Consider the following 13,809-nt stretch of genomic DNA (forward strand, 5'->3'; position numbering starts at 1 on the left):
GTGAATTTAGAAGCCAATTTCTGAGTACAATATTTAAGGGAGTTTCAGTTGAAGAATTTGAGAATAAAGAATGATCTTTTTCAAACTATGGGCCAGACATTCTGCAAACAGCAGGAAGATGACCAGAATAACAAGTCTCTACCCTCAAGGAGCTGAAAAAAGATAAACAGAATATACACCACTGATTTAATTTCAAGGCAGAGGATGCTTCTTACTTACACTTGTTCTAACTGCTCCCACCCTCATGTCTAGCATAGTTCCTGGCAAATTCACAGGCATGCAGTAACTGTTTGTGGAAAGAATAAGCACTACCATAGAGACATAAATAAAATGCTTTGGGAGGGGGACTGGGACCAAAAAGTGGTAGAAAAACCAGACTTCTAAAGATGGCAGTATACAGGTGGGTAAAGTTGGGATCTGATCTCGATATCAGTCATGCTGCTAGTGTTATGTTTATGTCATTTTTTTCCATGAGGCTCCAAGCTACTCAAGGGCAAGTACCACGTCTGTATGTTTGCTGGTGCTCAGCACAGTTGATGCACAGAACATGGATAAATACCCGTTTGTTAGAAGAAGGGGCATCTCAAGCCAAGATATGTCAACCAGTCTCTCCTGATAATGTAGGAAAGACAACTGTGAGCAGCTCCAAGCTTATAACTTTACAGTTTATGATTCCAACAAAAACATTATCTCTTCTCCTGATAGCAAAATCTTCAAGGACAGCTCTAATTGCTCTGGCTTGGGTCATAAACCAGTCTTTGCACAAATCACTGAGAGGAGGAGTGTGGTCAGCTCCATGTAATCTGCCTCGATTAAGATGGAGAGATGTCAGACAGCCAAAACAAACAAAACTCCCTATATATTCACAACACAAAGAATCAGACTGAAAAATGGCACACAGTTAGGAATAGGCAGAGAACAGGAAATGAGGCGTGTAGTAGAGTGGAATGTCAGATGGATAAGTGCTGGGCAACTTATTAAGAATTATTACTGGAGGTATAAATTTAGATCAGACGGTGCCAGCCTTGAAGGCTAAACGAGAGATTTAGAGTTTGTTCTGAAGACAAATGTGATGCAATTTGGCGGGAAGGAAAGGGAGTATAATCCAAAATCTGTTTAGGGCTTCTGAAGAAGCCATTTTTGGGTGCCTCCCTTTCCCTTCTGTCTCTCCTTAGCAAAGAGTCATCACTGGACCTATGCCAAGAAGAACAAGGAGTTCAAGAGATTCTTCTGCACCCACTTCATGTCAAGGAGACTGACTGCCTGGGCGTGGGAAACATGCTGGCTACTGTATCTTTGGGACTGAGATCTGGCATGAATAAGTCATAACCTCTGTCTTTAAGGAGCTTACAGCTGGGGAAAATTGGTCTGGGATAGAATACTATACAACTATCTATAGTATAGGTTGGGTGTATTGGCTGATAATCCCAGCACTTTGGGAGGTTGAGGTGGGAGGAATATTTGACCCCAGGAATTCATGACCAACCTGGGCAGCATAATAAAATCCCATCTCTATAAAAAATAGAAAAATTAGCCAGATATGGTGGTATGCCTTAGTCCCAACCACTCAGGAGGCTGAGACAGTAGGATTGCTTGAGCCCAGAAGTATGAGACTACAGTGAGTTGTAATGACTCCTCTGCCACCTCTACACTTTAGCCTAGGCAACAGAGTATCATCCTGTCTCAAAATAAAACACACACACACACACACACACACACACACGCGCAGCTGAGTGCAGTAACATGCAACTACAGGCCTAGTTGCTGAGGGAGGCTGAGATGGGAGGATTGCTTAAACTCAAGAATTTGAGGTGAGGCTGGACCACATAGCAAGACCCGCATCTCTGAAAATAAAAATAGACCTCCTGGTGCTTACTACAGGCTGTGTTCTTACACTGACTGTATAGAAAGAGGAGGCAGAGTAAACCTGCCCTAGGTACACCCCAGCCCAGGCCTGGTCTGTATTGTGAATGGGGGAACATGGAGAAAGAAAAATTTTTAAAAATGAAAATAAAAATAAATAAAATTAAAACTATTCATATATGATTGGGCAATTATAATAGAAAAAATGTTATTTTCTTTCTAGCAAGGTAGCAGAGAAGCCATTAGAGAAGTAACATGCAAGTTATTCTTCTATGAGGAAAGGACTGTGCTCAGGACACAAACCCTTTCAGGGCAATCACATATTCTTTCTGGTTCAGTCTTGTCATTTTCAAGAGGTGGGACTTAAAGATTTCACTCTTCCAGATTTCTATATTCTGCTACCTGAAATTCAGCCTCTCTACAATGCAAGTAATAATACACTAGTAGTGATATCCTCCACCAGCAGCAGTAGTCACGGCAGGAAACATTTAGTGAGCCCTTGCCTGCATACTAAGCCCTATGTTGCGATCTTTAGATACAATCTCCAATTCTGTTCCCATATTACTGGAAAGAAAATTAAGCCTCAGAACAAGTTAGATAGCCTTTCTTTTTGTACAAGGAAACCATGAAACTGGGTTTGTCCACCCTCCTCCAGGGCCCATGTCTCCACCGCCATGCTCTGCTGCCTCCCTCTGGCTGCTTTTCCTCGTTCCAAGGGGTTGCAGTCCCAGCCTCCAGTACTGTCAGCTCCAGGAGGCCAGAGAGGGTGTTTTACAGTATTGTGCTGGTACTACAGAAATGGTGTGTGAGCTCTGACTCAAGGACCTGGGGTTAAAAAAAGGGACAAATTTGAGTGCATGTAAGAATCACCAGAAAGATTATATTAAAATGCAGATTCCTCAGCCCATCACTAAAGAGTCTGATTTTTAGGTCTGAGTCAGGCCTTGGAATCTTCATTTGAATAAATACCCAATCACCTACCATCTCCAGTGATTCTGATGTCAGTACTTTACATTTGAGGAGCACGGCCTGGGCGTGTGTGTGTGTATGTACATGCCCTCATGCTCTAGTTCAATGGTGATTTTAGTAAAGCTCCATGGAGGGCAGGTGTGGATGTGCACTGCACATGAAATACTTGAAAATAGCTTTTTCCAGACTTCTGTTGTCTTTTATAGATTTCATCATCTGATCCCAAGCTTTACAGTAGAGTGACCAGATAACCCATTACAAAGCATCATCTTTCTATGAAAACTGCTCAGCCCTTTCAAAAAGATCTTTCTGGCAGAAAGTCATTTGTCTCCTTTTTCTGGACCTGGGAACAGTGCTAGGAAGGGCTCAGCCCTTTTCCCAAATATACTCCCTGAGCATTTGGAGGCTGAGAATCCTCCCTGCCCACAGCCTCCTGGGACTCTGCCTGGCCTGCCTGTTGGCTGGAGGCACTGAGCATCCGCAGACTAGAAATGTGGGAAAGATGGTCTCTGTCCTTGAGGTCTTGCCTGCTGGGGGACATGGAACAGACCCATGTGAAAGAGTCAGGCACACACATACAACAAAAATAAACCAGATGCAGATGCACACGGCAGGGAGAATCCAGGCACAGATGTAATTCTGAACTCAAGGAACTACATTAAGCCTCAGACAAACAGAAAGAAATTGAACTCAAGGTATTGGGTGAATCATCAGAAAAGCCTTCTTAGAGGAGATAAGAGTCATTCATTTATTCACTCACTTGCTCATTCACCGACTCTCTTTCAGACTTATAGAAGGCAGATCCTGACGGTTCACTGACACGGTCACCTACCTGGGTGCAGAGCAGCCCCAGCGTTTGCCTCCAGGGGAAATATAGCGCTAAATGTACACTGGGGTCAGAATGACACGGGGACACTAAAGAACACACAGCATGTGACATAGTTCAGATGGAAAGTCAGGAAAGTTCTTCTCAAGAAAGCGATGCTGTCATCAGATTCCTGAAGGCAGCCTCATCCCTTCCTTTAAGGGGCCAGGGCACAGGATCAAAGGAGGCTCCAGCCTTCTGGCCCACCCAGTTTCTCTTCCCTTCCTTGCTAATGGCTCATTGTGTGGACACCTCAGGCCACAAGTTCAAACTCTGCCCACACCCCACCACCACGGCTTCCCTGCCCCTTGACCTGCATTTAGTCCTAGGGACTAAAGAAGACCCTCAAGAAGACTGATCCAGATAAATGGCCCTTGCAGGGCAGAAGTGGGCTTGGGGTGCTTGGGCCAGGGATGTGGGAGGCCTGAGCATACATGGGTGAATGATCTAAAAGTGAGTGCACAGCCATGGGTGGATGTGTCCCTCTATCCCACAAGTGGGTAAGAGCCTATGTGGGGCCTTCTAAAGCATGGGCCCAGGGCAGGATCCTAACTGCCTAAAGATGAGTAGGAGTTAGATTAATGAAAAGCTGGGGAGCTAGGTGTGGTGGCTCATGCCTGTACTCTCAACACGTTGAAAGGCTGAGGCAGGAGGATTATTTGAGCCCAAGAGTTCAACACCAGCCTGGGCTACAGAGTGAGGCCCCCAACTTAAAAAAAAAAAAAAAAGCTAGAGGATTGGAGAAGTCTTGTAGAAGGAATAACCAATATAAGATCCCTGAGATGGGAAAAGCCTGGTTTACCTCCCCAAAAGGGGTCTGGGGGAGAGGTGAGATGAGGTGGGAATGGACAGGGGCCTGGTAGGCCAAGGCAAGGATTTGGCTTTACAGAGGGCACATACAACAAGACATGGTGGACCAGGGAAAGGCCATTCTGAGAGGTGCAAGAACATTCCTTCCAAACTGAGCTAGTGTGACACAGATAAGGTATTTGATGGGAGAAGAAAGAGCAAGCTGTTGTATTTGGCAAGGACTCGGAGAACTGAGAAAAGCAAAAGAAAAAAAATTATTGGGAGAGGGGCAATCGTGGAGGAGTTGTGGGCATGGGCCAGAGGGTCAAGGTTACCTGGGTGAGCCCCTAGCCTTCCGGGAGAGGGAAGGCTTCTCCCTTCTTACTCTGTGCTGACTACTGAAATAAAGCAGAATAATCCTTCACAGTTAGCACCTTTCTGCTCTAGGCACACTCCCTAGGCCTGAGCCACAGCACTTTGTACAATTTTTCTGGTTTCCTGTGTGATTTCAGTGTTCTAAAATTCCCTCTGGATTGGCAACACATTCCATTTTCCACTTAGTAAATATGACCACTTTTTATGCTTTGGTCAACATTTTGACATTGTCATTGAATTTTCATGTTCTTTTTATGTCATTTATTATTTCATAATTAGCAATGACACTTTTATCATTTAATGCCTATAAAATTATGAATATATTAGTGCATAGTAAGAATTGTCCCTAAAGTTTGTAAGCAGATGTGGGGAGAAGTGGTGGTTATGGTAACAGTGCTTACATAATCTCAACAGCCAAGGGCCCTGGGGACTTAACACTGGGCAATGGAACAGTTGGATTAAATTAGGTTTCCATGTGAAATATGGTATCGCTATTTTTTTCCTAGCATTGTGGGAAAGTATATGGAAAATGATTTGCCTGATAGGAAATAAATCTGGATGCATAATCAGGATCGAGACACAAACCAAGTGGTATCTCTGCCTGCTCTGAGAAGCAGGCCTGTCCAGGGCAGGTGAATTAACCCTTTCCAGTCACTGGACTAGTAAGTCACTGCATGGTCCTGAAAGAATAGTGACTTTCCAGGGACTCTGGTTTGCCATCAGTGGGAAGGACCCTTAGAGCCTTGGAAAGCATGTAGCCAGCGGCCTGGACTACTAGTGAGTTGGGTGACCTTGAGAAACTGTTTTAATTTTTCAGTATATCACTGTTATTTGTGAGAAGAAAGGTTTGAATTTCCAACTCAAAGAGTCAACAGGATTACGATTCTGAGTGTTTTCTGAAGATTTCCCATTGTAGGACAGAACTCATCAAAAGCACATCAGACTGAAGGAAGAAATGGACAGAAGTACCAGTAACATTCAGTCTCTGTTGGCAAAACAATTTCTGATGATCCAGGGTTTCAAAAATGTTACCAGGTACAGGACAAGACGTGGAAATGGTGAGCAAGGCATTCCTCATAGCCACAGGAGAGGGTCCAGGAATCCCACAGGGTTCGTAGGATGACTTGGACCAGGGCTTGTCCTAGATTCCAGAGCAGACACAGAGCAGAGGCTCCTGATGGAAGCCCACCAGGCTCAGGGATGGCAGGAGGCCCATCACATTTACTTCGGCCTATTGTGGAAGGGAAGAGGCAGGTTACTTCAGCGCTCCTTTTGGGGATAAGATTACAAATCCTGTTTTATTAAGATCACTAGAACACCCTGTTGTTACTATTTCCCTATTTGTTTCTGTGTAGGGATAGGAATGAGATATTAGCAGCCTTTCATTGAAAAACAATACTTTTTGTATTTTTCATTTCTTTAATCAGATTTTGGTTCCTTTCTCAATATCTATTCCTTTATTCCAGCTCTATCTTCAACTGTGCAGCCCCAAATTGAGTATTAGGAGGACCCACCCAGAGCCAAGTTTAAAGAAACTGTTGCCTTTCATTAGGTGAAAGAGTGCTGGACTGGGAGTCCCAGTTTTAATATCAGCAAGGATTATGATCTCAGAAAGCCACTTTTCTCATGAGCCACAGAGTCTTGATCAGGAAGAGTGGGGTCGGCCTGCTCTCTGTGGCTGCTGCCAACACAAAATGCCGTTTATTCTTACCATTATTGATTCATGGACGGTATGCCACCGACCTTGAACTCATTGCCTGTGCTTTTCATGGGTCACCATGAACTCTCCGTTTAGGCCACAGACTCACTTAGGGCACGGAAAAGAGTTGTTGCCTGGTCTCAGCATGTTGCTGAATCAAGAGTAGCTAATAGGCCCACGTGGGGTCAAGACCAAGAACCTTGGTCTCTTAACAACTGACCTTATTGATTCAAATATTACCTAAGATGGTGAAAGTAACTTAGATAAACACCAGTGTCCAAGCACCAACAGAGAGGCAGCAACAAAATTGTCTTAGGGATGAAGCATCTTAATGATTTAGAGGCTGCATATCATTAGGGGGATGTAGATGTGCATTATTATGAAATATTATACTCCAGTCTGTATAGAAGAAAAAACAAATCACATCAGCATAACTATGCCCAGAGCTGGAAAGCAGTAGAGTTCATGTATTCTTATTAGGCATTTTGTGAATGGCTAATAGTACAACCTCTGGAACAGACCCTCTAAGTTCAAATCTAGGCTTTTCCACTCATTGGTTGAGGACTTTAGGCAAGTCTCTGAGGATAACCACAGTTCTTGACTCTTAGGATCATTGTGAGAGGTAAATGAGGCATATAATAAGTGCTCTGTAAACATTTTGTCATTTGAAGAGCAAAATAGATAATACATTGTTAAAAGAGTGTTCAAAAATGTTTTATTTTTTCATTTGATATTGTATATTTTACTACTTGATAAATGTGTTTAATTTATAGACTAACCATTCATTTCATCTAATTTTGATGGCCATCGGTCAAATTTATTTCCATCAAAATCATCCTAAGGCCTTATTTTCACATAGTACCATGGACTTGTTTAGATCAAAAGGACTTTTGTGAATTGCTCTTTTCAGCCTCTTTATTTTAAAGATGAAGAGATACAGAGAGATTAAGTGACTTTCCCAGAATCCTTTATCAAAGCAATGATGGAGCTAGGGTTTCTCTTGAGATCTTTCAGCTAGGTCCTTCATTTCCTACTGCCAAACTGATTAAAAAAAAAAAAGTTTTCTTGTGGAAAAAAAAAGACTGTTATCAAGTTTCCAGGACTCAGTGTCAGCGAATGCCTCTCTCTGTGTTTTCCAGGTGAGCTCCTGGGTGACATGGCTCATCCTCACGGCTGGCTCCATGGAAGAGAAGCGGGAAGTCTTCTCGTATTTGGTGCATGTGGCCAAATGCTGCTGGAACATGGGCAACTACAACGCTGTCATGGAGTTCCTGGCTGGCCTCAGGTACAGTCAGTGGGGAATATGGTTATCTTAGTGCAGTGTCCTCTTACTGACTGAATGGCACTGAATGAATTTGCCCAGGGCAACCACATTTACCAAAGCCAGGCAATTGGTAGTAATTTTCTTGGGAAATGTATTACAGTCTTCCAGTGACACAAGCCCCATCCCTCAAATCCAGCTGCCATAAGCCACTCATGATCCCATGTTGCTGTGTCTGTTCTGGTCCCATGCCCTTGGCCAAACTGGATGAAATTACCTGGTTGTATAACCCCATCAACCCCATCAGTGTCCTCTCTATTCCAAATGCTGCTATTGTCTGTCGCTTCCCATTTCTGCCTTATTAATTGTTCTAGTGCCATCAGGTCCTGACCACGACTGCTGCAGGTACGGACAATGGTTGACGTTGGCCACAGGCATCCAGTGATGTTGGCTCTCATCATTATCAAACACTTGGTATATTTCAAGCATCAGGCTAAGAATGTTCCCTGCATTATATTTTTTAATCCTCACAACAGTTTTTTGAGGTAGTAGATACTACTATTATTCCGACATGATACAAAAGAGAAAGCTAAAATAAAGAGGAGTTAAGTCATTTCCCCATGTTTACCTGGCTTGGCTGGGAATGCAGGCAGCCTTGATTCAGAGCCCGTGATCTTGACCATGAGGCTATCCTGCTCTATCCATCTCTAACAAGCAAATAATGAAGTCACCATTTTGTCAATCAAGTCTCCCACCTTATCCATTCATCCTCACTCCCCTGGCATAAAGTAACTGCTCTCACTCCTGTGGGAGGCAGCATGGTGTCTGAGTTATCAGGTCAGAAAACAAGGAATCAGCTCAGCACCTGTGGCTCAAGCGGCTAAGGCACCAACTATATACACCTGAGCTGGTGGGTTCGAATGCAGCCGAGACTCACCAAATAACAATGATGGCTGCAACCAAAAAATAGCCAGACATTGTGACGGGTACCTGTAGTCCCGGCTACTTGGGAGGTGGAGGCAGGAGAATCGCTTGAGCCCAGGAGTTGGAGGGTGCTGTGAGCTGTGATGCCACAGCACTCTACCCAGTGTGACAGCTTGAGGCTCTGTCTCAGGAAAAAAAAAGAAAGAAAGAAAAGAAAACAGGGAATCAAATCCTGACTCCCCCATGGAATTGCTGTGTGATCTGAGTAAGTTCTTTGACCTCATTAAGCCTCAGTTTCTTTGTCTATAAAATGGGGATAATACTAAAAAGTGCTGGCCTCTTTGGGTAGGATTTGGTGAAATAATATAAAGTGTTCAGCATATGTGCCTCTCATACAGTAAAATTCCACAAAAAGAAACTGTTGTTGTTATTGTTTCCTGAGATTGACCATCCCATTTGAGGCTCGCCACAAATGAATCTTACTTTATAGCATCATCAAGATTCTTCTTCAGTTCTCCAGGTCCCTAGATAAGGATTCTGGGTTGCGGAGGGAGATGAAAATTCCCAGAGCTAATTTTTTTTATCTTTTGAACTTTCCTAACTGGAGATTAACACCAATGATCATGTCATTGACATTTGCAATAGTCCTACAAATGCCCCACGCATGGCTCAAAGGAAGGAAAAAATAAAAAAAGTATTTGGAGAGCAGGAGGCCAAATCCAGACGATTTGGGTTCTCTTTCTGATAAATTTTCTAGAAAGAACCTGTGTTACATTTCTTTTAAGAAAAGAATGATCATATTGTAATAAATAATTCCACTTTAATGATGCTTATCATCTGTTTTTGCATGGAAGTTGGTGCTGGCCAGTGGCTGAGGACCTCACTTCCTGTCCCCATGGATGTGACTGCCCTCACATCATGATGGCCAGCTCTTTCCAATGTGAATGATCCAAAAGAACTAGGTAAAAGCTGCAGTGACTCTTATGCCCACACCTCAGAAATCACACACTATCACTTCTGCCACATGGTCTAGATCACTGGAGACTGTCCTGGAGGCTTGCTGCCACGTTCCATATATGAGATTGTCTTGATAGAAGACAATTTTTTTTTTTTTGGCAGTTTTTGGCCGGGGCTGGGTTTGAACCCACCACCTCCAGTATATGGGGTGGGCACCCTACTCTTTTGAGCCACAGGTGCCACCCAATAGAAGACAATTTTAAGCCCTTGATGGCCTTAAAATGATGTCAGAGGCCTAGGCTGAATATGATTTTCTGATCTAACTTAGTTTGAATAGAAAATCCAAAAAAGCCATAGAGCCAGGTGATTCTCTTAGACAACGAATAACCTCAAACCAGGCTAGACCTCAACACTGATCCCTGTGCATTTTTGTCTTCCACTTCAGACCCATTGCCACCTAGTTTGTTCCTATACTTGGCTTAAAACTAAACTGGTCTTTACAGGTAGATGATTAAAAGTGTCAAGTATAATATAGTTTTTTTATTGGAATAATGTATACAGGAGACAAGTTGCCAGATGTTCTTATGATGGAATGATTGCAAAGGCAGAGTTATGTTTTATTTTTTTTTTTAAGCAATTAGATGGGAAGAGGGAGCATCCTTGCTGTTAAATGACTTCAGTTTCCAACAGACATTGTACATTTTGCCTCCGGTAACTAATCTCCAGGTCTTTTCAGGAAACAATTAAAAGTATAAAAGTTCACACTGGGGAGGAGAGGGGAAGAAAAGGGGGTCAGGGAGCACAGGGTCTTCCTTGACTGCAGTAGCTGTGATCTATCTGGCCCTGGTGTGCTCACAGAGATCCACATGGGGTGCTCTGAGGGTTTCTTCCTAGTTACTCCTTCTAACACCCCTCCTTCCTCACTACTGCACCATCTCCTGGCAAAATGCAACATATGCTTCAGGCTCATTTCCCAGGTGCTAGCCCTGGAGGTCCTGTCCTCACAGGCTCTTTCTGCTAGGGTCACCTTATGTGGCAGGTAGCCCTTCAAGATAGCTCAGGTCCAGCCTCTTTCCACAGTGTCCACTCCTGCCTCACAGGACACAGCTTTGCACTCCCAGCTCTGCAAGCACAGGACACATCCCCTGGGCCCTTCCCTCTCCCTTTGCCATCGGACAGCTCCAGCCAGTCTCTCATCTTTAGGCAAGAGTCACGCGCCAGCCCACAGACTGCTTAGGACACAAGATGTCTCCCCAGGGTTTATTTAAGGCTCCCTGCACGTGGTATGATTTTCCTCCTCCTCACACATAGCCTTCCCATGACTCTCTCTGAAAAAATACTCCTGACTTTTCTACTTAGATCCAGTTCCTCTGCTTAGGCCAAAGGAGACTGGGAGACCATTGTGGGCAGAGCAATTTGGGCGCCCTGGTGAAAACCTGAAACCTCTCCTTAGAAGGTGGGGTACAATGTCACCTATTGTTCTCAGCAACAATTTCAGAATAGGAAATATCCGATTTAGCATCACATTATGCAAATAATACTTTAAAACCAAGTCCCCACCAAAGGGGCTAGTGGCTTAATACCAAAGCTTGATTCAGTAGGAAGCAATTCTAAAAAGAGGCCAACACAACAGGCTTCACATACATCACTAAGGGACTGACTTAATCCAAAGATAATATTCAAAAGATCAAGAGGTGTGGATGGGCTAGGTTTTCCCTAGGCAGCCCTCCGTAAATATTTGTATAAGCACAAGACCCACCCTGTTTCCCTCTTGGCTGGAGCTGCCAGAAAAGCTCAAACCTGCACTCCGTGCCCAGCCTCCGTAATTAACTCATCCCATGTGCCCATTTTTGTTATCTGTCCTCTTTAACTTCATGTTTTAATTTACAAAAGTAATATTTGTATTATTTTGGGAAGTAGGTAGAGATAGGAAGTTTAAATAATTACTAACAAGTGAAGAAAACTTAGAAGGTAAAAAGAATGAATTTACATGGAATTTAGGCTATTTACTGCAAACTATATTATTTCTCCTTCAGTTTAAAAAATGTCCTTTACTCACAACAGGTCAAGAAAAGTTTTAAAAATGTGGCAGTTTATGGACCAGTCTGACCTCGAGACCATGAGGAGCCTGAAGGATGCCATGGCTCAGCATGAATCCTCCTGTGAGTACAGGAAGGTGGTAACTCGGGCCCTGCACATCCCCGGCTGCAAGGTGGTTCCATTCTGCGGGGTGTTTCTGAAGGAGCTCTGCGAGGTACTTGATGGGTCCTCTGGCCTTGTGAAGCTGTGCCCACGATACAACTCCCAGGAAGAAACATTAGAGGTGAGTCCTTCCAGAACCGTGGTGATCTGAAGTCAAGCTTGCCACCTGACTCCTCAGGCCCTGTCTATACTCACTGAAGCAAGAAGAGATCATTTATGGAACTCTGGGTTAATAATTGTAACGTTGGACGGTGCCTGTGGCTCAGTGGGTAGGGTGCTGGCCCCATATACTGAGGGTGGCAGGTTCAAACCCAGCTACGGCCAAACTGCAACAAAAAAATAGCTGGGCGTTGTGGTGGGCACCTGTAGTCCCAGCTACTCAGGAGGCTGAGGCGAGAGAATTGCCTAAGCCCAGGAGTTGGAGGTTGCTGTGAGCAGTGTGATGCCACAGCACTCTACCTAGGGCGATAAAGTGAGACTCTGTCTCTACAAAAATAAAAAATAAAAGAAATAATTGTAACATTGTGTCTGAGTAGAAAATAGATCTTTGAAAGTTCTAGAAAAAAGAATGCCAGCTAGCATTGTTTGGGGCTTAATCCTGTTACATCAGGCTAAATGAATTAGGTTTAATGAGTAAGTGCAAAAAGAAAAGGATACTGTTTTCTGACTGTTTTAAAATATTGACAGTTTTGTCTTCCTGGGTGGGAATGTCTGGATGCAAAGAGTAAAGAAAATTGAGAGTGTTAACTTTTCCACATCCGTGGGAAAAAGAAGAGAGAAGTAACACTGCTGCCTTCTTTCCAGCCTTTGGGGGAAGACACTGGGGAAGCCTTCCCCAAAGACAAGCTCCTGGCTCCTGTCACACGTGCCTTGATCTTTTCAGGCTCCTTGCTTCTCATTCCTGACTTTCAGGGCGGAGAGGATGGTGTGAGCTTTGACTCAAGGAATCGTGCATTGGAGAGGAGGGGCACTGAGACACTGGAAGGGAAGGATAAGGAAAGCTCCCTCTGGCAAGGTGTCCAACCTGCGGCCTGTGGGCTCCGTGCAGATTACTCAAGGATTGCTTTGCTTCTCTGTGGTGTCAGGTGTCACCAAAAGTACGCAAGGGACCTTTTCTTCTGCTCATCAGTGGTCGTTAGTGTTTGAGTATTTAATCTGTGGTCCCCACAAGTTCTTCTTCTTCCAATGTGCAGCAGAAAAGAAAAGAAGTTGGACATCCCTGCAAGGTGTTTCAAAATGAAAGGAGGACTAAAATGGAAAGAGCTCTACAGGGATTTTGAGGAGTTCCTAACTTGAAAGTCCCAAACCCCAAACTGAAAACCAAGGTCATTCTTGCCACGGTCACAGAACCAACTACTAAGTTTTCTCTCACACACCCACATCCCTTCTCTGTGGGAGTGGGAAGACTCTCCTCAAACTGTAGCCTCTTCTGTGTCCCCCCCAGGACAAAGGCCTCACCTGGTATCAGGAAGACATGAGAGCCCCTGACAGAGATATAGGCCACACCAGCAGCATCTGGTTTCGGAGCTGGGATTAAAGAGCAAGAAATGGAGGGAAAAGCTTACAGGAAGCCTCCCAGGCCATGCCCAGTCTAGCTCCACACTCCTGGCCCAGACGCCACTCTTGCCTCTGATGGGAGGAGCTTCCTGACTGACAGCAGTGTAGGCAGTAAGAGTTTAAAAACCACTAAGAAGGGCAGCACCTGTGGCTCAGTGAGTAGGGCACTGACCCCATATACTGAGGTGTGGCAGGTTCAAACCCACACCTGGCCAAACTGCAACAAGAATAACAACAACAGGCTCGGCGCCTATAGCTCAACCGGCTAAAGCGCCAGCCACGTACACCTAAGGTGGCGGGTTCGAATCCCCAGCCCGGACCCGCCAAACAACAATGACGGCTGCAACC

At 44.4% G+C, this 13,809-nt stretch overlaps 1 protein-coding gene and 1 pseudogene across 1 annotated transcript in view; both read left to right on the plus strand.

Annotated features, from left to right (window-relative positions):
- PLCE1 (phospholipase C epsilon 1) overlaps positions 1–13,809 on the plus strand; it is a 273,612-nt gene that overhangs the window by 173,005 nt on the left and 86,798 nt on the right. Inside the window, exons 4-5 of the mRNA XM_023509556.1 lie at positions 7,700–7,845; positions 11,767–12,025. Of these exons, the coding sequence (XP_023365324.1) occupies positions 7,700–7,845; positions 11,767–12,025 (405 nt within the window). The remainder of the gene's footprint in view (positions 1–7,699; positions 7,846–11,766; positions 12,026–13,809) is intronic.
- LOC111723153 lies at positions 1,860–1,984 on the plus strand (annotated as a pseudogene).

The sequence above is a fragment of the Otolemur garnettii genome, unplaced genomic scaffold, assembly GCF_000181295.1.
Source record: "Otolemur garnettii isolate 467f Iridium unplaced genomic scaffold, OtoGar3 scaffold00008, whole genome shotgun sequence".
Taxonomy (NCBI): Eukaryota; Metazoa; Chordata; class Mammalia; order Primates; family Galagidae; genus Otolemur; species Otolemur garnettii.